Raw genomic sequence first — 26,641 nt, forward strand, 5'->3', positions numbered from 1 at the left:
GAACAGGGTGGTTATGTTCTGCCTCAGCTGAACAGGTTGGTTATGTGCTGCCTCAGCTGAACAGGGTGGTTATGTGTTGCCTCAGCTGAACAGGGTGGTTATGTGTTGCCTCAGCTGAACAGGGTGGTTATGTGCTGCCTCAGCTGAACAGGGTGGTTATGTGCTGCTAGAGACATGTTGCCTCAGCTGAACAGGGTGGTTATGTGTTGCCTCAGCTGAACAGGGTGGTTATGTGCTGCTAGAGACATGTTGCCTCAGCTGAACAGGGTGGTTATGTGTTGCCTCAGCTGAACAGGGTGGTTATGTGTTGCCTCAGCTGAACAGGGTGGTTATGTGTTGCCTCAGCTGAACAGGGTGGTTATGTGTTGCCTCAGCTGAACAGGGTGGTTATGTGTTGCCTCAGCTGAACAGGGTGGTTATGTGTTGCCTCAGCTGAACAGGGTGGTTATGTGCTGCTAGAGACGTGTTGCCTCAGCTGAACAGGGTGGTTGTGCTGCTAGAGACGTGCTGCCTCAGCTGAACAGGGTGGTTGTGCTGCTAGAGACGTGTTGCCTCAGCTGAACAGGGTGGTTATGTGCTGCGAGAGACATGTTGCCTCAGCTGAACAGGGTGGTTATGTGTTGCCTCAGCTGAACAGGGTGGTTATGTGCTGCGAGAGACATGTTGCCTCAGCTGAACAGGGTGGTTATGTGTTGCCTCAGCTGAACAGGTTGGTTATGTGCTGCCTCAGCTGAACAGGTTGGTTATGTGCTGCCTCAGCTGAACAGGGTGGTTATGTGCTGCCTCAGCTGAACAGGGTGGTTATGTGCTGCCTCAGCTGAACAGGGTGGTTATGTGCTGCCTCAGCTGAACAGGGTGGTTATGTGCTGCCTCAGCTGAACAGGGTGGTTATGTGCTGCCTCAGCTGAACAGGGTGGTTATGTGCTGCCTCAGCTGAACAGGGTGGTTATGTGCTGCCTCAGCTGAACAGGGTGGTTATGTGCTGCCTCAGCTGAACAGGGTGGTTATGTGCTGCCTCAGCTGAACAGGGTGGTTATGTGCTGCCTCAGCTGAACAGGGTGGTTATGTGCTGCCTCAGCTGAACAGGGTGGTTATGTGCTGCCTCAGCTGAACAGGGTGGTTATGTGCTGCCTCAGCTGAACAGGGTGGTTATGTGCTGCCTCAGCTGAACAGGGTGGTTATGTGCTGCCTCAGCTGAACAGGGTGGTTATGTGCTGCCTCAGCTGAACAGGGTGGTTATGTGCTGCCTCAGCTGAACAGGGTGGTTATGTGCTGCCTCAGCTGAACAGGGTGGTTATGTGCTGCCTCAGCTGAACAGGGTGGTTATGTGCTGCCTCAGCTGAACAGGGTGGTTATGTGCTGCCTCAGCTGAACAGGGTGGTTATGTGCTGCCTCAGCTGAACAGGGTGGTTATGTGCTGCCTCAGCTGAACAGGGTGGTTATGTGCTGCCTCAGCTGAACAGGGTGGTTATGTGTTGCCTTAGCTGAACAGGGTGGTTATGTGTTGCCTCAGCTGAACAGGGTGGTTATGTGTTGCCTCAGCTGAACAGGGTGGTTATGTGCTGCTAGAGACATGTTGCCTCAGCTGAACAGGGTGGTTATGTGCTGCTAGAGACGTGTTGCCTCAGCTGAACAGGGTGGTTATGTGCTGCTAGAGACATGTTGCCTCAGCTGAACAGGGTGGTTATGTGCTGCGAGAGACATGTTGCCTCAGCTGAACAGGGTGGTTATGTGTTGCCTCAGCTGAACAGGGTGGTTATGTGCTGCGAGAGACATGTTGCCTCAGCTGAACAGGGTGGTTATGTGCTGCTAGAGACGTGTTGCCTCAGCTGAACAGGGTGGTTATGTGCTGCGAGAGACATGTTGCCTCAGCTGAACAGGGTGGTTATGTGTTGCCTCAGCTGAACAGGGTGGTTATGTGCTGCTAGAGACGTGTTGCCTCAGCTGAACAGGGTGGTTATGTGCTGCTAGAGACATGTTGCCTCAGCTGAACAGGGTGGTTATGTGTTGCCTCAGCTGAACAGGGTGGTTATGTGTTGCCTCAGCTGAACAGGGTGGTTATGTGCTGCTAGAGACATGTTGCCTCAGCTGAACAGGGTGGTTATGTGTTCCCTCAGCTGAACAGGGTGGTTATGTGTTGCCTCAGCTGAACAGGGTGGTTATGTGCTGCTAGAGACGTGTTGACTCAGCTGAACAGGGTGGTTATGTGTTGCTAGAGACGTGTTGTCTCAGCTGAACAGGGTGGTTATGTGTTCCCTCAGCTGAACAGGGTGGTTAAGTGTTGCCTCAGCTGAACAGGGTGGTTATGTGCTGCTAGAGACGTGTTGTCTCAGCTGAACAGGGTGGTTATGTGCTGCTAGAGACGTGTTGCCTCAGCTGAACAGGGTGGTTATGTGCTGCTAGAGACGTGTTGCCTCAGCTGAACAGGGTGGTTATGTGTTGCCTTAGCTGAACAGGGTGGTTATGTGTTGCCTCAGCTGAACAGGGTGGTTATGTGTTGCCTCAGCTGAACAGGGTGGTTAAGTGCTGCTAGAGACATGTTGCCTCAGCTGAACAGGGTGGTTATGTGTTGCCTCAGCTGAACAGGGTGGTTATGTGCTGCTAGAGACATGTTGCCTCAGCTGAACAGGGTGGCTATGTGCTGCTAGAGACATGTTGCCTCAGCTGAACAGGGTGGTTATGTGTTCCCTCAGCTGAACAGGGTGGTTATGTGCTGCTAGAGACGTGTTGTCTCAGCTGAACAGGGTGGTTATGTGTTCCCTCAGCTGAACAGGGTGGTTATGTGCTGCTAGAGACGTGTTGTCTCAGCTGAACAGGGTGGTTATGTGCTGCTAGAGACATGTTGCCTCAGCTGAACAGGGTGGTTATGTGTTGCCTTAGCTGAACAGGGTGGTTATGTGTTGCCTCAGCTGAACAGGGTGGTTATGTGTTGCCTCAGCTGAACAGGGTGGTTATGTGTTGCCTCAGCTGAACAGGGTGGTTATGTGTTGCCTCAGCTGAACAGGGTGGTTATGTGCTGCTAGAGACATGTTGCCTCAGCTGAACAGGGTGGTTATGTGCTGCTAGAGACATGTTGCCTCAGCTGAACAGGGTGGTTATGTGTTGCCTCAGCTGAACAGGGTGGTTATGTGTTGCCTCAGCTGAACAGGGTGGTTATGTGCTGCTAGAGACATGTTGCCTCAGCTGAACAGGGTGGTTATGTGCTGCTAGAGACGTGTTGTCTCAGCTGAACAGGGTGGTTATGTGTTGCTAGAGACGTGCTGCCTCAGCTGAACAGGGTGGTTATGTGTTGCTAGAGACGTGCTGCCTCAGCTGAACAGGGTGGTTATGTGCTGCTAGAGACGTGTTGCCTCAGCTGAACAGGGTGGTTATGTGCTGCTAGAGACGTGTTGTCTCAGCTGAACAGGGTGGTTATGTGTTGCCTCAGCTGAACAGGGTGGTTATGTGTTGCCTCAGCTGAACAGGGTGGTTATGTGTTGCCTCAGCTGAACAGGGTGGTTATGTGTTGCCTCAGCTGAACAGGGTGGTTATGTGCTGCTAGAGACATGTTGCCTCAGCTGAACAGGGTGGTTATGTGCTGCTAGAGACGTGTTGCCTCAGCTGAACAGGGTGGTTATGTGCTGCTAGAGACATGTTGCCTCAGCTGAACAGGGTGGTTATGTGCTGCTAGAGACATGTTGCCTCAGCTGAACAGGGTGGTTATGTGCTGCTAGAGACATGTTGCCTCAGCTGAACAGGGTGGTTATGTGTTGCCTCAGCTGAACAGGGTGGTTATGTGCTGCTAGAGACGTGTTGCCTCAGCTGAACAGGGTGGTTATGTGCTGCTAGAGACATGTTGCCTCAGCTGAACAGGGTGGTTATGTGCTGCTAGAGACATGTTGCCTCAGCTGAACAGGGTGGTTATGTGTTGCCTCAGCTGAACAGGTTGGTTATGTGCTGCTAGAGACGTGTTGCCTCAGCTGAACAGGGTGGTTATGTGCTGCTAGAGACGTGTTGCCTCAGCTGAACAGGGTGGTTATGTGCTGCTAGAGACGTGTTGCCTCAGCTGAACAGGGTGGTTATGTGCTGCTAGAGACGTGTTGCCTCAGCTGAACAGGGTGGTCATGTGCTGCTAGAGAAGGGGAAGGAGGTGGAAGAGAGAGGAACAGGAGAGGAGTGGGGGGTGCGGGGACAGGAGAGGAGGTGGCGGAGACAGGAGAGGTGGCGGAGACAGGAGAGGTGGCGGAGACTGTTACTACCTGCTGAAGAGGCTGTGTAGCATTGGTTGTGTTGTGTTGGGCGCCAAGCAGCCAACATATACAGGAAAGAGATTGCTGTGGAGAGAGAAACATCTTCAGTGGCAGGCGAAGTCAGATGAAAAGTAATTTCAACAGCACCCAGCAGCTATCAGACTCAAAGCTACAAGTCAACAGTACCCAGCTATCAGACTCAAAGCTCCAAGTCAACAGCACCCAGCTATCAGACTCAAAGCTACAAGTCAACAGCACCCAGCTATCAGACTCAAAGCTACAAGTCAACAGCACCCAGCTATTGTCATGGAGAATCGTCTCAGAAATATAACACTCTTACAAGAACTTGTGAATTCAATATAGGCTTTAATACAAAGTATATCATTAGCCTAGATGGTCCGCGCAACATACCAACTTCCATAAGCACTGGCTCTGTTCTTATACACATACATCAAATGAGTCCATCCCACATGCAAATGAAGTTCCTTCCCTTAGTCCGTCTGTCACCATTATCTTTCATTTCAAACTTCCTGCTTGTTCATGCCCAATAACGCCTGTATCCGCTCTTGATTAGATTACAATGGTGCCAGGACCCTCTCAGTGTCCTAATATTAATATGTATTATGCCTATAGTCCATCTGTTGGTCATTTGGCTGGCCCCCTGTATGTCCCTCTGACCTCGGTATGTCCAGCTATTCTATGCACTCATGGCCTTGTTTTGGTTTCCTGTACTCTACAATAGACGATGTACTTTAAGTGTCGCCTCTTCCTTTTTACCCTAAGCCTTTATGCTTTTTATGGCTTTTGGCCATTATGTCTGTTATGTCTTAGTTTCCTGTTTTTACCAGAATGGCAAATGCACTCACGAGTTGCCTTCTCCTCTTGTAGTCTAATGTACACCTATCTTTTGCTCAATAGTGTGATATCTGTCTCTTATATGTCTAAGCACTTACTCCTACACTATCAGACTCAAAGCTACTAGTCAACAGCACCCAGCTATCAGACTCAAAGCTACAAATCAACAGCACCCAGCTATCAGACTCAAAGCTACAAGTCAACAGTACCCAGCTATCAGACTCAAAGCTACAAATCAACAGCACCCAGCTATCAGACTCAAAGCTACAAATCAACAGTACCCAGCTATCAGACTTAAAGCTACAAATCAACAGTACCCAGCTATCAGACTCAAAGCTACAAATCAACAGCACCCAGCAGCTATCAGACTCAAAGCTACAAATCAACAGCACCCAGCAGCTATCAGACTCAAAGCTACAAATCAACAGCACACATTATATAGGGGATAGGGTGCTATAACAGACAGCCCTAGACTCTTACTGTATGATAGCCATGCTCGGGCTCGACAGAGAAACCATTCAAACAGGACTCGGCAGAGTAACAGGACTCGGCAGAGTAACAGGGCTCGACAGAGTAACCGTTCAAACAGGACTCGACAGAGTAACCGTTCAAACAGGGCTTGACAGAGTAACCGTTCAAACAGGACTCGACAGAGTAACCGTTCAAACAGGACTTGACAGAGTAACCGTTCAAACAGGACTCGACAGAGTAACCGTTCAAACAGGACTCGACAGAGTAACCGTTCAAACAGGACTCGACAGAGTAACCGTTCAAACAGGGCTCGACAGAGTAACCGTTCAAACAGGGCTCGACAGAGTAACCGTTCAAACAGGACTCGACAGAGTAACCGTTCAAACAGGGCTCGACAGAGTAACCGTTCAAACAGGGCTCGACAGAGTAACCGTTCAAACAGGGCTCGACAGAGTAACCGTTCAAACAGGGCTCGACAGAGTAACCGTTCAAACAGGGCTCGACAGAGTAACCATTCAAACAGGGCTTGACAGAGTAACCATTCAAACAGGGCTTGACAGAGTAACCATTCAAACAGGGCTTGACAGAGTAACCATTCAAACAGGGCTTGACAGAGTAACCGTTCAAACAGGGCTTGACAGAGTAACAGGGCTCGACAGAGTAACCGTTCAAACAGGGCTTGACAGAGTAACCGTTCAAACAGGGCTTGACAGAGTAACAGGGCTCGACAGAGTAACCGTTCAAACAGGGCTCGACAGAGTAACCATTCAAACAGGGCTTGACAGAGTAACCATTCAAACAGGGCTTGACAGAGTAACCATTCAAACAGGGCTTGACAGAGTAACCATTCAAACAGGGCTTGACAGAGTAACCATTCAAACAGGGCTTGACAGAGTAACCGTTCAAACAGGGCTTGACAGAGTAACAGGGCTCGACAGAGTAACCATTCAAACAGGGCTTGACAGAGTAACCATTCAAACAGGGCTTGACAGAGTAACCATTCAAACAGGGCTTGACAGAGTAACCGTTCAAACAGGGCTTGACAGAGTAACAGGGCTCGACAGAGTAACCATTCAAACAGGGCTTGACAGAGTAACCATTCAAACAGCACTCGACAGAGTAACCGTTCAAACAGGGCTCGACAGAGTAACCGTTCAAACAGGGCTCGACAGAGTAACCGTTCAAACAGGGCTCGACAGAGTAACCATTCAAACAGGGCTCGACAGAGTAACCATTCAAACAGGGCTTGACAGAGTAACCATTCAAACAGGGCTTGACAGAGTAACCGTTCAAACAGGGCTTGACAGATTAACAGGGCTCGACAGAGTAACCGTTCAAACAGGGCTCGACAGAGTAACCGTTCAAACAGGGCTCGACAGAGTAACCGTTCAAACAGGGCTCGACAGAGTAACCGTTCAAACAGGGCTCGACAGAGTAACCATTCAAACAGGGCTCGACAGAGTAACCATTCAAACAGGGCTTGACAGAGTAACCATTCAAACAGGGCTTGACAGAGTAACCATTCAAACAGGGCTTGACAGAGTAACCGTTCAAACAGGGCTTGACAGAGTAACAGGGCTTGACAGAGTAACAGGGCTTGACAGAGTAACAGGGCTTGACAGAGTAACAGGGCTTGACAGAGTAACAGGGCTTGACAGAGTAACCATTCATAATAGATGTGGGCCACACACAAAAAAAGTCAAGTATGAGCAAACGTGCATGTTGTAATTTATAGCAAAAATAATTGCTGTCGTAGCTATTCTCTAAGTATTTCTGCTGTTTCATAGCTGGTATCTAATCACACAAAAAAACTACAAATCCCACACAGCTATCCCACCTCATGCAGCAACAGTACCTTGGGGGGGAAGGAACACAGGCAATTTACCTGCCAGTCTACTGAAGTGTGATTGTCATTGTGTTCCTAGGCTATTTAAAATGGTGTTGTTCACACACTTCGTTGTTTTTCAATGTTAGTTTGAGCTTGTTCAACTGCTAACCAAGAGACTGACAAGACTTCCGAGTAATACCGTTACCACGGTAACCTCACGCCCTTAATTAAAGGGCCAGCTGAAATATTTGGGGGGGGGGGGGGGGGGTACATTGTGCTAGATTGAGCACGAAACACTCCACAAACTGTTTTCATGAACTCTTGACATTTCTAATCATAAAAACACCTCTTTATCAACGAGTTCCACAGCCCCTCCCACCTGTCTCCAGTTCCACATCCCAACCCTCAGCCCCTCCCACCTGTCTCCAGTTCCACATCCCAACCCTCAGCCCCTCCCACCTGTCTCCAGTTCCACATCCCAACCCTCAGCCCCTCCCACCTGTCTCCAGTTCCACATCCCAACCCTCAGCCCCTCCCACCTGTCTCCAGTTCCACATCCCAACCCTCAGCCCCTCCCACCTGTCTCCAGTTCCACATCCCAACTGTCAGCTTCCCTCAGCCCCTCCCACCTGTCTCCAGTTCCACATCCCAACCCTCAGCTTCCCTCAGCCCCTCCCACCTGTCTCCAGTTCCATATCCCAACCCTCAGCTTCCCTCAGCCCCTCCCACCTCTCTCTGCTGGACACCCTCTTTCTATGCACCATTAACTATGCTGTGATGTTTAACCAACAATTTCAATCTAATCGAATAGAATCCACAGATTGCGAGTTGAAGATAACTACTTTTACTAAGAGTGTTAGTATATTAGTAATTGACTGACCCGGTCTCTCCAGATCTCCTAACAGTACTATTTACAGGGTGAATTTCAGATCAATGCTATGCATTTTCAGCCATTCCTGAACCTGAGACCAGAAACAGGTTACCTGAGGGCAATACCAAAATAAATGGTCTAATGATTCTGTATCCTCACAACAAAATCTGCAGAGCTTCGATGATTTTATGCCCCAAATATTCAACATTTTGTTGGTGGCAAGAATTCTATATAAATCATTTTAGCTGAAAAGCACATCTTGAATCTTGCGTCATTTTATATATCAACTCACACACCCTGTACCATGGAATCGGTGCATCAAAAATCTCTTCCAAACTATTTTGAAATCTGTATGGCACAGTTGTCAACATCCTGGTCCTCAAATGAAACTGGTATACTTTCCTATTTATGCTATTTTTAATCCTCCTCCAGTTTTGGTCCTTTATATTGGGCAGACAGACCAGTTCCCTTCCTCCTCCAGTTTTGATCCTTTATATTGGACAGACAGACCAGTTCCCTACCTCCTCCAGTTAGATCCTTTATATTGGGCAGACAGACCAGTTCCCTGCCTCCTCCAGTTAGATCCTTTATATTGGGCAGACAGACCAGTTCCCTACCTCCTCCAGTTTAGATCCTTTATATTGGGCAGACAGACCAGTTCCCTGCCTCCTCCAGTTTGATCCTTTATATTGGGCAGACAGACCAGTTCCCTACCTCCTCCAGTTTAGATCCTTTATATTGGGCAGACAGACCAGTTCCCTGCCTCCTCCAGTTTGATCCTTTATATTGGGCAGACAGACCAGTTCCCTGCCTCCTCCAGTTTTGATCCTTTATATTGGGCAGACAGACCAGTTCCCTTCCTCCTCCAGTTTAGATCCTTTATATTGGGCAGACAGACCAGTTCCCTGCCTCCTCCAGTTTGATCCTTTATATTGGGCAGACAGACCAGTTCCCTGCCTCCTCCAGTTTAGATCCTTTATATTGGGCAGACAGACCAGTTCCCTACCTCCTCCAGTTTGATCCTTTATATTGGGCAGACAGACCAGTTCCCTTCCTCCTCCAGTTTTGATCCTTTATATTGGGCAGACAGACCAGTTCCCTGCCTCCTCCAGTTTTGATCCTTTATATTGGGCAGACAGACCAGTTCCCTTCCTCCTCCAGTTTAGATCCTTTATATTGGGCAGACAGACCAGTTCCCTACCTCCTCCAGTTAGATCCTTTATATTGGGCAGACAGACCAGTTCCCTTCCTCCTCCAGTTTAGATCCTTTATATTGGGCAGACAGACCAGTTCCCTTCCTCCTCCAGTTAGATCCTTTATATTGGGCAGACAGACCAGTTCCCTGCCTCCTCCAGTTTAGATCCTTTATATTGGGCAGACAGACCAGTTCCCTGCCTCCTCCCGTTGCCACCTGCCTCCTCCAGTTTGATCCTTTATATTGGGCAGACAGACCAGTTCCCTGCCTCCTCCAGTTTAGATCCTTTATATTGGGCAGACAGACCAGTTCCCTACCTCCTCCAGTTTAGATCCTTTATATTGGGCAGACAGACCAGTTCCCTACCTCCTCCAGTTAGATCCTTTATATTGGGCAGACAGACCAGTTCCCTTCCTCCTCCAGTTTTGATCCTTTATATTGGGCAGACAGACCAGTCCCCCTCCTCCTCCAGTTAGATCCTTTATATTGGGCAGACAGACCAGTTCCCTTCCTCCTCCAGTTTTGATCCTTTATATTGGGCAGACAGACCAGCTCCCTACCTCCTCCAGTTAGATCCTTTATATTGGGCAGACAGACCAGTTCCCTGCCTCCTCCAGTTTTGATCCTTTATATTGGGCAGACAGACCAGTTCCCTGCCTCCTCCAGTTAGATCCTTTATATTGGGCAGACAGACCAGTTCCCTACCTCCTCCAGTTAGATCCTTTATATTGGGCAGACAGACCAGTTCCCTGCCTCCTCCAGTTAGATCCTTTATATTGGGCAGACAGACCAGTTCCCTGCCTCCTCCAGTTTAGATCCTTTATATTGGGCAGACAGACCAGTTCCCTGCCTCCTCCAGTTAGATCCTTTATATTGGGCAGACAGACCAGTTCCCTGCCTCCTCCAGTTTTGATCCTTTATATTGGGCAGACAGACCAGTTCCCTGCCTCCTCCATCCTGGTCCTTTATATTGGGCAGACAGACCAGTTCCCTTCCTCCTCCCGCTGCCACCTGCCTCCTCCAGTTTTGGGGTAATGTTGTAATCAATTGGTTGTACTCTTGGATTGAGGAGACCTTCCCGTACAATTCTGATAACTCCATGAAGGACATAACTCTACCATTCCAATTTACAATATAATTTAAGATCAAAATGCCCTTTTCAAACATCTTTCCCATAAATACAGGTATTTTATCAAACAGCACATTGAGTTCGGTCATAATATTTGTAAACTTTTCAGGGGGATGAAATTGAAATTGTAGCCAGCTCTGCAATGCTTGTTTGAAAAAGAGAGTTACTTTGAAAAAAGTATAATTTTTAATTAATCGAAAATGAGACATGGCAATCTGCACAGAGGCAAAAAGGCAATTTTTAAACAATGGATGAGCTTTTCTTAGTAATCTACTTGAGAACCATTTAGGATTCAAGTAAAACTGTTGAATGAGTGAATCTTTCAGAGAGAGGTTTAGTGCTTTTATATTTAATAATCTCAACCCACCCAATTCATATTCATTATGAAGATAGACACGCTGTAATTTGTCTGGTTTAGCGTCCCAGATAAAGCTAAAAAATATATAGTCATATGATTTGAAAAACGAATCATCAGGCGATGATCCAATACGTAGTATTGTACACTTAACATAATTAGGTTTTAGTCCAGAGAGTACAGAAAAGTTATCTAGATCTCTGAGACATTGCAGGGATATAGCTTGCGGACTCTATATAATATTTGGACAACTTTGTCTTTAAGCCTTGGATTTCTAATCCTCGAATGTTGTTATTGGATCTGATTTTAATAGCTAGCATTTCGATGGCCATAACGAATAGATATGGTGACAGCGGACACCCTTGTTTAACTCCTCTTGACAATTCAAAACTGAGAAGTAGCCGTTATTTACTAATTTTACACCTGGGGTTGGTATACATTACTTTTACCCATTTTATAAGAGAATCACCAAAATTGAAAAAAATCCAGGCATTTATAAATAAAATCCAGTCTTACTTTATCAAATGCCTTTTCAAAATCCGCTATAAATACCATTCCTGGCTTCTTAGATGTTTCATGATGTTCTATTATTTCTAGTAGTTGTCGTATATTATCTCCAATGTATCGTCCATGTAAAAAACCTGGTAAAACCCTTTTAATTATTAGTGCTTTGCATTTTGCTAGTATTTTTGCATCACAACATTGAAGTGTAAGGGGCCTCCATTTTTTATTTTTTTGATAGACCGGGTCTTTATATTTGCCATCTGTGTCTTGTTTTAATAACAGAGAAATCAGACCTTCCTGCTGAGTACCTGACAGACTACCATTTCTATAGGAGTAGTTAATACAATCTAACAATGGAGCTTTAAGCATATCAAAAAAGGCTCTAGTTATGATCTTCATGCCTTAAAGTAATATGGACTTGGTATTTTACCAAATAGGGCTATCTTCTGTATACCACCTCTAACTTGTCACAACACAACTGATTGACTCAAACGCATTAAGGAAAGAAATTCCACAAATTATCTTTTAACAAGACACACCTCTTAATTGAAACGCATTCCAGGTGACTACCTCATGAAGCTGGTTGAGAGAATGCCAAGTGTGTGTAAAGCTGTCATCAAGGTAAATGGTGGCTACTTTGAAAAATATATTTTGATTAGTTTAACACTTTTTTGGTTACTACATGATTCCATATGTGTTATTTCATAGTTCTGATGTCTTCACTATTATTCTACAATGTAGAAAATAGTACAAATAAAGAAAACCTCTTGAATGAGTAGGTGTATCCAAACTTTTGACTGGTACGGTATCTCACCTTGTGCTCCCTCCCGGTGCAACGTGGTGTACAGGGCCTGGGATAGGGGATCTGCGTTCCGGGCCTGGGGTAGTGGATCTGGGTTTAGGGCCTGGGGTAGTGGATCTGGGTTTAGGTCTGGTTTGGAGGTGAGGTTTAGGCCTGGGGCCCACTCCCTCCCACGTCGCACTGTCCTCTGTGAAGGTGGCAGCCGCAGGAAAGTCATTACTACCATATTCATCTATGGGGAGACACACACACCGAGAGAGAGACAGACACACACAGAGAAAGAGAGACACACACACAGAGATGGGGAGACACACACACAAAGAGAGAGAGAGACACACACACACACACAGAGAGAGAGAGAGATACACATACAGAGAAAGAGACAGACAGACACAGATACACCGAGAGAGAGCGAGAGCGAGACAGAGACACACACAGAGAAAGAGACAAGAGATACCGAGAGAGAGACACACAGAAAAAGAGACAAGAGACACCGAGAGAGCGAGAGACACACAGAGAAAGAGAGACACACACACAGAGAAAGAGACAGACAGACACAGAGAGAGAGCGAGACAGAGACACACACACACACAGAGAGAGCGACAGAGAGACAGAGACACACACAGAGACACCGAGAGACACACACACAGAGACAGAGAGAGAGAGGTTATAATACCAGATATTCAAAACGTGTTATCTTTATAAATTGGGGGACATTAACAGTAGCCTGATTCACAGATCGGTTTGTGCCGTCGCATTGTCACTTAGCATATTGGCAAGACAGCACAAACTGATGTGGGACTAGTCTCGTTGTTTACTCTCAGTACTCTCGGTGTCTGGTCCCGTGTGGCTCAGTTGGTAGAGCATGGCGCTTGCAACGCCAGGGTTGTGGGTTCATTCCCCACGGGGGGACCAGGATGAATATGTATGAACTTTCCAATTTGTAAGTCGCTCTGGATAAGAGCGTCTGCTAAATGACTTAAATGTAAATGTAAATGTTTACCTTCAATACCAGACAGGACATTAAGCGCCTTCTCAAAGTCTCCATGGGCAATCAGCGCATCAGAGCTCTGCTCACGCGTAAATCCCATTTCCTAGGATAAAAAAAACATCACACATTCAATCAGCACGTTAGAGAGAGAAGTTATAATACGGTTATGTGTTGGGCAGACCGCACCACTCTCTGGAGAGCCCTGCGGTTGCAGGCGGTGCAGTCATTCATTAGTCAACTAAGTAGGTACACAAGCGTGCACACATCTATGCAGGTGGAAAGAGAGAGACCGAGATATATGAATCTTATTTAATGACACCCTATGGGCAGGTAATGGAAGAGATGCTGCACTACAGAAAGCATTATAAACTGGAATAGATGTTGACCGAATGAATTCAGAGGGCTGAGAAACAACTGGAACCAGGACTTCAGGAAACAGCAGAGGGAGCACACCCCCCCCCCCCCCCCCCCCATATCCATATCGACGAGAACGCAGTGCAGGTGGAAAACGTCAAGTTCCTCGGCGTACACATCACGGACAATCTGAAATCGTCCACCCACACAGACAGTGTGGTGAAGGAGGCGTAACAGCGCTTCTTCAACCTCAGGAGGCTGAAGAATTTTGGCTTGGCACCTAAAACCCTGACAAACTTTTACAGATGCATAATTGAGAGCATTCTGTTGGGCTGTTTCACCGTCTGGTACGGCAACTACACCGCCCGCAACCACAGGGCTCTCCAGAGGGTGGTGTGGTCTGCCCAACGCATCACCAGGGGCAAACTACCTGCCCTCCACGACACCTTTTTGGCTTTCCGGTGTTACAGGAAAGCCAAAAAGATCAAGGACAACAACCACCAGAGCCACTGCCTGTTCACCCCGCTATCTTCCAGAGGGCGAGGTCAGTACAGCTGCATCAAAGCTGGGACCGAGACTGAAAAATAGCTTCTATCTCAAGGCCATCAGACTGTTGAATAGCCATCACTAGCACATTAGAGGCTGCTGCCCCATATACATAGACTTGAAATCACTGGCCACTTTAATAAATTGGAACACTAGTCACTTTAATAATGTTTACATATTTTGCATTACTCATTTCATATGTATATAATGTATTCTATCCTACTGTATCTTAGTCTGTCGCTCTGACATTGCACACCCAAATATTTATATATTCTAAATTCCATTCCATTACTTTAGATGTGTGTGTATTGTGAAATTGTTAGATATTACTGCACTGTTGGAGCTAGAAACACAAGCATTTCGCGACACCCACAGTAACATCTGCTAAACACGTGACTAATAAAGTTTGATTGTTTTGATGTTGACAGAATGAATGAAGGTTCACAGTTAAGAACATTTATCAAAAGGAAACTTTTAATTGAGGCAACAAAAAAACAAAAAAAATGTAAACAATTTTGGAAAAAGCCAGTTTAAGAGGAAAGGAGCAAAGAGAAATGTTAGGGAGATGAGGTTCCATCAACTTTCAGTTTGATAAAGGGTGGCTACCTTCAAGAATCTAAAATATATTTATTTTTTTGGTTACTACATGATTCCATATGTGTTATTTCATAGTTGTGATGACTTCACTATTATTCAACAAATGTAGAAAAAAATTATAATAATTTAATTTAATTTATTTATAGTCCAAACTTTGGACTGGTACTATATGTTTTGATGTACGCTGGCCCTCTTCAAATAAACGTAATAATTGTAATGTAGGTGAAACGAGATATAGATTTTCTTTCTACCTACGTAGAACATGTAGTAATATTATAATATATGTTACATTAAAAGAGGCTTCCGTACATACCATCAGCATCATGATCTGAACCTGCACCAACTCCTGAGCAGCATCTGAACACAAACTGTCCTGCTTTAATACCTCCTTATAGGTCTGGCATGCCTCAAAGTACCTCTGGACAGAGAGAGGGAGAGGGTGGAGAGAGAGAGAGAGGGTGGACAGAGAAAGAGAGAGAGAGAGGGTGGACAGAGAGAGAGGGTGGACAGAGAGAGAGTGGACAGAGAGAGAGTGGACAGAGAGAGAGTGGACAGAGAGAGAGTGGACAGAGAGAGAGTGGACAGAGAGAGAGTGGACAGAGAGAGGGAGAGAGAGAGAGTGGACAGAGAGAGGGAGAGAGAGAGAGTGGACAGAGAGAGGGAGAGAGAGAGAGTGGACAGAGAGAGGGAGAGAGAGAGAGTGGACAGAGAGAGGGAGAGAGAGAGAGTGGACAGAGGGAGAGAGAGAGAGAGGGTGGACAGAGAGAGGGTGGACAGAGAGAGGGTGGACAGAGAGAGAGTGGACAGAGAGAGAGTGGACAGAGAGAGAGTGGACAGAGAGAGAGTGGACAGAGAGAGAGTGGACAGAGAGAGGGAGAGAGAGAGAGTGGAGAGAGTGGACAGAGGGAGAGAGGGTGGACAGAGGGAGAGAGAGAGGGTGGACAGAGAGAGAGTGGACAGAGAGAGAGGGTGGACAGAGAGAGAGGGTGGACAGAGAGAGAGGGTGGACAGAGAGAGAGTGGACAGAGAGAGAGGGTGGACAGAGAGAGAGTGGACAGAGAGAGAGTGGACAGAGAGAGAGTGGACAGAGAGAGGGAGAGAGAGAGAGTGGACAGAGAGAGGGAGAGAGAGAGAGGGTGGACAGAGAGAGGGAGAGAGAGAGAGGGTGGACAGAGAGAGGGAGAGAGAGAGAGGGTGGACAGAGAGAGGGAGAGAGAGAGAGGGTGGACAGAGAGAGGGAGAGAGAGAGAGGGTGGACAGAGAGAGGGAGAGAGAGAGAGAGTGGACAGAGAGAGAGTGGACAGAGAGAGAGTGGACAGAGAGAGAGTGGACAGAGAGAGAGTGGACAGAGAGAGAGTGGACAGAGAGAGGGAGAGAGAGAGAGTGGACAGAGAGAGGGAGAGAGAGAGAGTGGACAGAGAGAGGGAGAGAGAGAGAGTGGACAGAGAGAGGGAGAGAGAGAGAGTGGACAGAGAGAGGGAGAGAGAGAGAGTGGACAGAGAGAGGGAGAGAGAGAGAGTGGACAGAGAGAGGGAGAGAGAGAGAGTGGACAGAGAGAGGGAGAGAGAGAGAGTGGACAGAGGGAGAGAGAGAGAGAGGGTGGACAGAGAGAGGGTGGACAGAGAGAGGGTGGACAGAGAGAGGGTGGACAGAGAGAGGGTGGACAGAGAGAGGGTGGACAGAGAGAGAGTGGACAGAGAGAGGGAGAGAGAGAGAGTGGAGAGAGTGGACAGAGGGAGAGAGGGTGGACAGAGGGAGAGAGAGAGGGTGGACAGAGAGAGAGTGGACAGAGAGAGAGGGTGGACAGAGAGAGAGTGGACAGAGAGAGAGGGTGGACAGAGAGAGAGTGGACAGAGAGAGAGGGTGGACAGAGAGAGAGTGGACAGAGAGAGAGTGGACAGAGAGAGAGTGGACAGAGAGAGAGTGGACAGAGAGAGGGAGAGAGAGAGAGTGGACAGAGAGAGGGAGAGAGAGAGAGGGTGGACAGAGAGAGGGAGAGAGAGAGAGGGTGGACAGAGAGAGGGAGAGAGAGAGAGGGTGGACAGAGAGAGGGAGAGAGAGAGAGGGTGGACAGAGAGAGGGTGGACAGAGAGAGAGTGGACAGAGAGAGAGTGGACAGAGAGAGAGTGGACAGAGAGAGAGTGGACAGAGAGAGAGTGGACAGAGAGAGAGTGGACAGAGAGAGGGAGAGAGAGAGAGTGGACAGAGAGAGGGAGAGAGAGAGAGTGGACAGAGAGAGGGAGAGAGAGAGAGTGGACAGAGAGAGGGAGAGAGAGAGAGTGGACAGAGAGAGGGAGAGAGAGAGAGTGGACAGAGAGAGGGAGAGAGAGAGAGTGGACAGAGAGAGGGAGAGAGAGAGAGTGGACAGAGAGAGGGAGAGAGAGAGAGGGGAGAGAGGGAGAGAGAGAGAGGGTGGACAGAGAGAGGGAGAGAGAGAGAGGTTGGACAGAGAGAGGGAGAGAGAGAGAGAGGGTGGACAGAGAGAGGGAGAGAGAGAGAGGGAGAGAGAGAGAGGGAGAGAGAGAGAGGGAGAGAGAGAGAGGGTGGACAGAGAGAGGGAGAGAGAGAGAGGGTGGACAGAGAGAGAGAGAGAGAGAGAGAGAGGGAGAGAGAGAGAGAGAGAGAGAGGGAGAGAGAGAGAGGGTGGACAGAGAGAGGGAGAGAGAGAGAGGGTGGACAGAGAGAGGGTGGACAGAGAGAGAGAGAGAGGGTGGACAGAGAGACAGAGAGAGAGAGGGTGGACAGAGAGAGAGAGGGTGGACAGAGAGAGGGAGAGAGAGAGAGGGAGAGAGAGAGAGGGTGGACAGAGAGAGGGAGAGAGAGAGAGGGTGGACAGAGAGAGAGGGTGGACAGAGAGAGGGTGGACAGAGAGAGAGAGAGAGAGAGGGTGGACAGAGAGAGAGAGAGAGGGTGGACAGAGAGAGGGAGAGAGAGAGAGGGTGGACAGAGAGAGAGAGAGAGAGAGGGTGGACAGAGAGACAGAGGGTGGACAGAGAGAGGGAGAGAGAGAGAGGGTGGACAGAGAGAGAGAGAGAGGGTGGACAGAGAGAGGGAGAGAGAGAGAGGGTGGACAGAGAGAGGGTGGACAGAGAGAGAGAGAGAGAGAGAGGGTGGACAGAGAGAGAGAGGGTGGACAGAGAGAGGCAGCACAGTGAGATTGACAAACATTACACAAAGAGAGGAAATAAAATCCTGAAGTTGAATTGCATAAAGTATTATTATCATTATAATAATGTTGTGTACCTTGAGTCCAGACAGAGCCTTCCCCTTCCTGTATAGTCCTTTAATCCAACCAGGCTCCATGGACAGGGCCAGATTGGCATCACACAAGGCCCGATCATACTGCTGCATCTTCTCATAACAAAAGGACCGGTTCCCAAACAGCCTACAACAGGACATCAGGGCTGTGTTCAGAAAACGTCAAGAGTCGCCTAGCGCCCTGTTCGCCTAGCGCCCTGTTCGCCTAGCGCCCTGTTCGCCCCCCCCCCCACAACACCGGTTCCCTTTTTCCAAAAGCTATGCGGATCTGCTACACAGAAACCTGTTAATGATATTCACACCACTCAACATAACACATGGAATAAAAGTGCATCAGATGGCTGATTTGATGTTTGTAAAGGCAGTGATCTGGCCGCAGGAATATACATGATGATCTGAAGTCTAGTAGTATGGGGGGGAAACCCATCTTTCATTTTCAGTTAAACGCACACACCACTATCTCCCAAACACACACCACTATCTCCCAAACACACACCACTATCTCCCAAACACACACCACTATCTCCCAAACACACACCACTATCTCCCAAACACACACCACTATCTCCCAAACACACACAGATCCTAACTTTTTTTTAAATGATGCACCCAACATAGTGTAAGGAGAAACAGAAAAAGACGTGATATTTTGATTAGCGGTAATTTTCCCTGCGCCATCCAAATGTGTGCCTATATAGCCTAGACCAGAGATGGGTAACTGATGTGGGTAGAGAACATGCAATGGCTCGTGGGTCGGCGTCGGTGTAGTCAGAGCCTGGCCCTTATTCACCAATATAAAAAACGTTAGCTGACATGGGCTCAATGACAGTCAGGTTTCAATATAACCTTTCTATGCCAGTAAAGTACATGTGGGACAGAAAATGTCACGACAGGACTGTTGGAAACTAAATGCGCTAGACGAGGATCGTTTTTGTATCGGTCAAGTTAATGTGAGAAATTATAACCATTGTATCGAAGTAAACTTGGAGTCACCCGATGATATGGTTTGAGGTCCTCCCGCTACGACTCAGGAAACCATGCCGGTTTTTTAGACTGCATAAGAAAATAAAGTGATGAACTTCCCAGGGTGGTGAAAGTGCACGGTGATGAGCTAGATACTCTTACCAATAAATATTTTGGGCTACCGAATGGCGCAGCGGTCTAAGGCACTGCATCTCAGTGCTAGAGGCGTCACTACAGACCCTGGTTCGATTCCAGGCGTGTATCACAACCAGCCGTAAATTGGGAGTCCCATAGGGCGGCGCACAATTGGCCCAGCATCGTCCGGGTTTGGCCGTCATTGTAAATAATAATTTGTTCTTAACCGACTTGACAAGTGAAATAAGTAAAAAATTGAGGGTATTATTCTGTTGAAATGATGATCGATGCTTGACTGCAGTTTGATCTCGCCATTATCCATAATAAATCTCATCATGCAGGTAGCCTATACCAGCACTGTACAGCACTCGTGCCAAAAGTCGGCACATTCGCTATATAAAGCTACATTTCTTTGTGGCAAAACCACCAGTAGAGTTGAAAATGCAATCCATTTAACTTCTTTATTTTATTCAGTACCAGTCAAAAGTTTGGACATCTACACATTCCAAGGTTTTTCTTCATTTTTACTATTTTCTACATTGTAGAATAATATTGAAGACATCAGAACTATGAAATAACACATATGAAATCATGTAGTAACCAAAAAAAAGTGTTACACAAATTACAATATATTTTATATTTGAGTTCTTCAAAGTAGCCACCCTTTGCCTTGATGACAGCTTTGCACACTCTTGGCATTCTCTCAACTAGCTTCATGAGGTAGTCACCTGGAATGCATTTAAATTAACAGGTGTGCCTTGTTAAAATGTCTTCCCTCTTAAGGGGAACTCCTGTAGGAACTCCTTCAAGACTGTTGGAAAAGCATTCCAGGTGAAGCTGGTTGAGAGAATGCCACGAGTGTGCAAAGCTGTCATCAAGGCAAATGGTGGCTACTTTGAAGACACAAAAATATATTTTGATATATTTTGTTTTAACACATTTTTTGGTTACTACATGATTCCATGTGTTATTTCATAGTTGTGATGTCTTCACCATATTGTAGAAACAAGTACAAATAAAGAAAAACCCTTGAATGAGTAGGCGTGTCCAAACTTTTGACTGGTACTGTATATATATACAGTATATATATCGCAAAAGGTATTTTAATGTGTACTACGTCAACACGCACATAATTGTATCCTTAAGTCAATTTGTTGGAAAATGTGCATATTGTTTTTATGCCGATTTTGGAATATTCGCAGGAAATTCAGTCGCCAAATGGAGAAACCTAGATGGCGACTGACAGAGAAAAACTCCTAATGCACAACCACATTTCAAAATGGCACCTTGTGTTATATTCCACTATTCTAACAATAATAATTGTTTTGGGAAATTGACCCGCCGACGTACAAATGGAGGGCCGTGGGCCGCTGTCAAATGACCAGGTTGTTAGCTAGCTAGGTAGGTAACATGACAGAACGACGTTGTTTGTTATCAAACCAATCATTAGCGGCCCAGAATCCCTTTAAAACTGCCCTCGACATGGTTTGTGAAATTATATCAAATGCAAATCAGCGCTAAAATGAAAGGTAATTGGTTGGAGCCGTTTTCTGTGTCGTACAGCTGCGAGCACGCCTGTTGCCGAGCTGCGAGCACGCCTGTTGCCGAGCTGCGAGCACGCCTGTTGCCGAGCTGCGAGCACGCCTGTTGCCGAGCTGCGAGCACGCCTGTTGCCGAGCTGCGAGCACGCCTGTTGCCGAGCTGCGAGCACGCCTGTTGCCGAGCTGCGAGCACGCCTGTTGCCGAGCTGCGAGCACGCCTGTTGCCGAGCTGCGAGCACGCCTGTTGCCGAGCTGCGAGCACGCCTGTTGCCGAGCTGCGAGCACGCCTGTTGCCGAGCTGCGAGCACGCCTGTTGCCGAGCTGCGAGCACGCCTGTTGCCAAGCTGCGAGCACGCCTGTTGCCAAGCTGCGAGCACGCCTGTTGCCAAGCTGTGCACAATTTTCCACTTCTGCCACTCAGAGATTGCATGACAGCAAAACACGCAGACTGGCACGTGCTTTCGGTTCCAACAGGCGATGAAATTATACAATGTATCAACTTTGCTCCCGCTGCGTTTTAACAGATGACTCATCAGGGACTTACTCCCGTTTGATATCAATGCTAAATTATATCTTAAAAACTGATGGAGGAACAGATGAGCAGGAAGAGCCGACGGAGAAGCAGGAGTGAGCGCTGGTAGGGGGGGATGCGTAGAGTTGTGCACTAGACAGGGAACCATTTCAGCATAGAGTTGTGCACTAGACAGGGAACCATTTCAGCATAGAGTTATGCACTAGACAGGGAGCCATTTCAGCATAGAGTTGTGCACTAGACAGGGAATAGGGAGCCATTTCAGCATAGAGTTGTGCACTAGACAGGGAACCATTTCAGCATAGAGTTGTGCACTAGACAGGGAACAGGGAGGCATTTCAGCATAGAGTTGTGCACTAGACAGGGAACCATTTCAGCATAGAGTTGTGCACTAGACAGGGAACCATTTCAGCATAGAGTTGTGCACTAGACAGGAAATAGGGTGCCATTTCAGAATAGAGTTGTGCACTAGACAGGGAACCATTTCAGCATAGAGTTGTGCACTAGACAGGGAACAGGGAGGCATTTCAGCATAGAGTTGTGCACTAGACAGGGAACCATTTCAGCATAGAGTTGTGCACTAGACAGGGAACAGGGAACCATTTCAGCATAGAGTTGTGCACTAGACAGGGAACCATTTCAGCATAGAGTTGTGCACTAGACAGGGAACCATTTCAGCATAGAGTTGTGCACTAGACAGGGAACCATTTCAGCATAGAGTTGTGCACTAGACAGGGAGCCATTTCAGCATAGAGTTGTGCACTAGACAGGGAACCATTTCAGCATAGAGTTGTGCACTAGACAGGGAACCATTTCAGCATAGAGTTGTGCACTAGACAGGGAACATGGAGCCATTTCAGCATAGAGTTGTGCACTAGACAGGGAACAGGGAGCCATTTCAGCATAGAGTTGTGCACTAGACAGGGAACCATTTCAGCATAGAGTTGTGCACTAGACAGGGAACCATTTCAGCATAGAGTTGTGCACTAGACAGGGAACCATTTCAGCATAGAGTTGTGCACTAGACAGGGAACCATTTCAGCATAGAGTTGTGCACTAGACAGGGAACCATTTCAGCATAGAGTTGTGCACTAGACAGGGAATAGGGTGCCATTTCAGCATAGAGTTGTGCACTAGACAGGGAATAGGGTGCCATTTCAGCATAGAGTTGTGCACTAGACAGGGAACCATTTCAGCATAGAGTTGTGCACTAGACAGGGAATAGGGTGCCATTTCAGCATAGAGTTGTGCACTAGACAGGGAACCATTTCAGCATAGAGTTGTGCACTAGACAGGGAACCATTTCAGAATAGAGTTGTGCACTAGACAGGAAATAGGGTGCCATTTCAGCATAGAGTTGTGCACTAGACAGGAAATAGGGTGCCATTTCAGCATAGACTTGTGCACTAGACAGGAAACAGGGAGCCATTTCAGCATAGAGTTGTGCACTAGACAGGGAACCATTTCAGCATAGAGTTGTGCACTAGACAGGGAGCCATTTCAGCATAGAGTTGTGCACTAGACAGGGAATAGGGTGCCATTTCAGCATAGAGTTGTGCACTAGACAGGGAACCATTTCAGCATAGAGTTGTGCGCTAGACAGGGAACAGGGTGCCATTTCAGCATAGAGTTGTGCACTAGACAGGGAACCATTTCAGCATAGAGTTGTGCACTAGACAGGGAACCATTTCAGCATAGAGTTGTGCACTAGACAGGGAGCCATTTCAGCATAGAGTTGTGCACTAGACAGGGAACCATTTCAGCATAGAGTTGTGCACTAGACAGGGAACCATTTCAGCATAGAGTTGTGCACTAGACAGGGAACCATTTCAGCATAGAGTTGTGCACTAGACAGGGAACAGGGAGGCATTTCAGCATAGAGTTGTGCACTAGACAGGGAGCCATTTCAGCATAGAGTTGTGCACTAGACAGGGAACCATTTCAGCATAGAGTTGTGCACTAGACAGGGAACCATTTCAGCATAGAGTTGTGCACTAGACAGGGAACCATTTCAGCATAGAGTTGTGCACTAGACAGGGAGCCATTTCAGCATAGAGTTGTGCACTAGACAGGGAGCCATTTCAGCATAGAGTTGTGCACTAGACAGGGAGCCATTTCAGCATAGAGTTGTGCACTAGACAGGGAACAGGGAGCCATTATGGATGCAGATCACAGTTATTTACTCATATCATACATAAGCCGAGTGCCAACCAGTGTCATTGCCTTTTATACTCACTTAAATTCTGTAGGATTGTGTTTAATAGCGTCAGTGAAATACTTGACTGCCATTTCCAACTGGCCACAGGCTGCGAACTGGTTTCCTATGACTGGGGAGAGGAGAGAGACTTAAAGCCTGACACTTGTAGTTTAAACTACGGGAAATAAGCCACCGAAGTGCTTTGATGTTTCAGATCAGTAAGAGGTTGGATGTGTCCCAAATGGCCCTAATCCCTATAAAAGTGCATTACTTTTGAGCTAAGCCCTATGGGCCCTGGTGCACTGTATAGGGTACAGCGTGGCATTTGGGACACACGTTGTGATTTGATATTACTGACGTGAATGCGAGTTAGGACTTACGGGCGAGCTCTGTGCTTCTTTTAAGAATATCGTCAACATTGGCCTCCACCTTTTTCTAATGGGACGCATAGGTGTCAGTTAGTACGTCACAGTGCATGAGGTCTACGGCGGTACACTACAGACCGACCGTACTAAACAGAGGTGGGACATGCTTATGTTCAACATAATCAGAAAGTTTTTTTTCTTTTTCAAAATCACCTCCTTTTTCCTGACTATAACCTCCTGCTGCCGTTCCTTCTCCTGCTGCCGTTCCTTCTCCTGCTGCCGTTCCTTCTCCTGCTGCCGTTCCTTCTCCTGCTGCCGTTCCTTCTCCTGCTGCCGTTCCTTCTCCTGCTGCCGTTCCTTCTCCTGCTGCCGTTCCTTCTCCTGCTGCCGTTCCTTCTCCTGCTGCCGTTCCACAACTGGCTCCTGGATAATAATTTTCTTCTCTGGTTTGGGGTTCTGCTCTAGTTGTCGTTTAGCAATACAAGCAGCCGTAGAGATGAAGCAGCTACTCATATCCAACTCCTGTATGGGGACAGATCCAAGATGGAGGAGCAGTTACACACTAGAAGCAGCTACTCATATCCAACTCCTGTATGGGACAGATCCAAGATGGAGGAGCAGTTACACACTAGAAGCAGCTACTCATATCCAACTCCTGTATGGGGACAGATCCAAGATGGAGGAGCAGTTACACACTAGAAGCAGCTACTCATATCCAACTCCTGTATGGGACAGATCCAAGATGGAGCAGCTACACACAAGAAGCAGCTACTCATATCCAACTCCTGTATGGGGACAGATCCAAGATGGAGCAGCTACACACAAGAAGCAGCTACTCATATCCAACTCCTGTATGGGGACAGATCCAAGATGGAGGAGCAGTTACACACTAGAAGCAGCTACTCATATCCAACTCCTGTATGGGGACAGATCCAAGATGGAGGAGCAGTTACACACTAGAAGCAGCTACTCATATCCAACTCCTGTATGGGGACAGATCCAAGATGGAGGAGCAGCTACTCATATCCAACTCCTGTATGGGGACAGATCCAAGATGGAGGAGCAGCTACACACAAGAAGCAGCTACTCATATCCAACTCCTGTATGGGGACAGATCCAAGATGGAGGAGCAGTTACACACAAGAAGCAGCTACTCATATCCAACTCCTGTATGGGGACAGATCCAAGATGGAGGAGCAGCTACTCATATCCAACTCCTGTATGGGGACAGATCCAAGATGGAGGAGCAGCTACTCATATCCAACTCCTGTATGGGGACAGATCCAAGATGGAGGAGCAGCTACACACAAGAAGCAGCTACTCATATCCAACTCCTGTATGGGGACAGATCCAAGATGGAGGAGCAGTTACACACTAGAAGCAGCTACTCATATCCAACTCCTGTATGGGGACAGATCCAAGATGGAGGAGCAGCTACACACAAGAAGCAGCTACTCATATCCAACTCCTGTATGGGACAGATCCAAGATGGAGGAGCAGTTACACACAAGAAGCAGCTACTCATATCCAACTCCTGTATGGGGACAGATCCAAGATGGAGGAGCAGCTACACACAAGAAGCAGCTACTCATATCCAACTCCTGTATGGGGACAGATCCAAGATGGAGGAGCAGCTACACACAAGAAGCAGCTACTCATATCCAACTCCTGTATGGGGACAGATCCAAGATGGAGGAGCAGTTACACACTAGAAGCAGCTACACATATCCAACTCCTGTATGGGGACAGATCCAAGATGGAGGAGCAGTTACACACTAGAAGCAGCTACTCATATCCAACTCCTGTATGGGGACAGATCCAAGATGGAGGAGCAGTTACACACTAGAAGCAGCTACTCATATCCAACTCCTGTATGGGGACAGATCCAAGATGGAGGAGCAGCTACACACAAGAAGCAGCTACTCATATCCAACTCCTGTATGGGACAGATCCAAGATGGAGGAGCAGTTACACACAAGAAGCAGCTACTCATATCCAACTCCTGTATGGGGACAGATCCAAGATGGAGGAGCAGTTACACACTAGAAGCAGCTACTCATATCCAACTCCTGTATGGGGACAGATCCAAGATGGAGGAGCAGTTACACACTAGAAGCAGCTACTCATATCCAACTCCTGTATGGGGACAGATCCAAGATGGAGGAGCAGTTACACACTAGAAGCAGCTACTCATATCCAACTCCTGTATGGGACAGATCCAAGATGGAGGAGCAGTTACACACTAGAAGCAGCTACTCATATCCAACTCCTGTATGGGGACAGATCCAAGATGGAGGAGCAGTTACACACTAGAAGCAGCTACTCATATCCAACTCCTGTATGGGACAGATCCAAGATGGAGCAGCTACACACAAGAAGCAGCTACTCATATCCAACTCCTGTATGGGGACAGATCCAAGATGGAGGAGCAGTTACACACTAGAAGCAGCTACTCATATCCAACTCCTGTATGGGGACAGATCCAAGATGGAGGAGCAGTTACACACTAGAAGCAGCTACTCATATCCAACTCCTGTATGGGGACAGATCCAAGATGGAGGAGCAGCTACTCATATCCAACTCCTGTATGGGGACAGATCCAAGATGGAGGAGCAGCTACACACAAGAAGCAGCTACTCATATCCAACTCCTGTATGGGGACAGATCCAAGATGGAGGAGCAGTTACACACTAGAAGCAGCTACTCATATCCAACTCCTGTATGGGGACAGATCCAAGATGGAGGAGCAGCTACTCATATCCAACTCCTGTATGGGGACAGATCCAAGATGGAGGAGCAGCTACTCATATCCAACTCCTGTATGGGGACAGATCCAAGATGGAGGAGCAGCTACACACAAGAAGCAGCTACTCATATCCAACTCCTGTATGGGGACAGATCCAAGATGGAGGAGCAGTTACAC

The 26,641-nt window shown here is 47.5% G+C and overlaps 1 protein-coding gene across 3 annotated transcripts in view; it reads right to left on the reverse strand.

The window, feature by feature from the left end:
• si:dkey-33c12.4 (uncharacterized protein LOC560112 homolog) overlaps positions 1-26,641 on the reverse strand; it is a 65,973-nt gene that overhangs the window by 15,517 nt on the left and 23,815 nt on the right. The window contains exons 8-15 of one of the 3 annotated variants that reach the window (XM_039009189.1): positions 23,932-24,240; positions 23,734-23,788; positions 23,393-23,483; positions 17,971-18,112; positions 15,041-15,145; positions 13,243-13,333; positions 12,252-12,426; positions 4,239-4,313 (exon numbers count right to left, since the gene is read on the reverse strand). In XM_039009189.1, the coding sequence (XP_038865117.1) occupies positions 4,239-4,313; positions 12,252-12,426; positions 13,243-13,333; positions 15,041-15,145; positions 17,971-18,112; positions 23,393-23,483; positions 23,734-23,788; positions 23,932-24,240 (1,043 nt within the window). Of the gene's footprint in view, positions 1-4,238; positions 4,314-12,251; positions 12,472-13,242; positions 13,334-15,040; positions 15,146-17,970; positions 18,113-23,392; positions 23,484-23,733; positions 23,789-23,931; positions 24,241-26,641 lie in introns of all 3 variants that reach the window. The other 2 variants (XM_039009188.1, XM_039009191.1) reach the window with 2 other exon arrangements.

This window comes from Salvelinus namaycush, chromosome 15 (genome assembly GCF_016432855.1).
Source record: "Salvelinus namaycush isolate Seneca chromosome 15, SaNama_1.0, whole genome shotgun sequence".
In the NCBI taxonomy this organism is placed as follows: domain Eukaryota; kingdom Metazoa; phylum Chordata; class Actinopteri; order Salmoniformes; family Salmonidae; genus Salvelinus; species Salvelinus namaycush.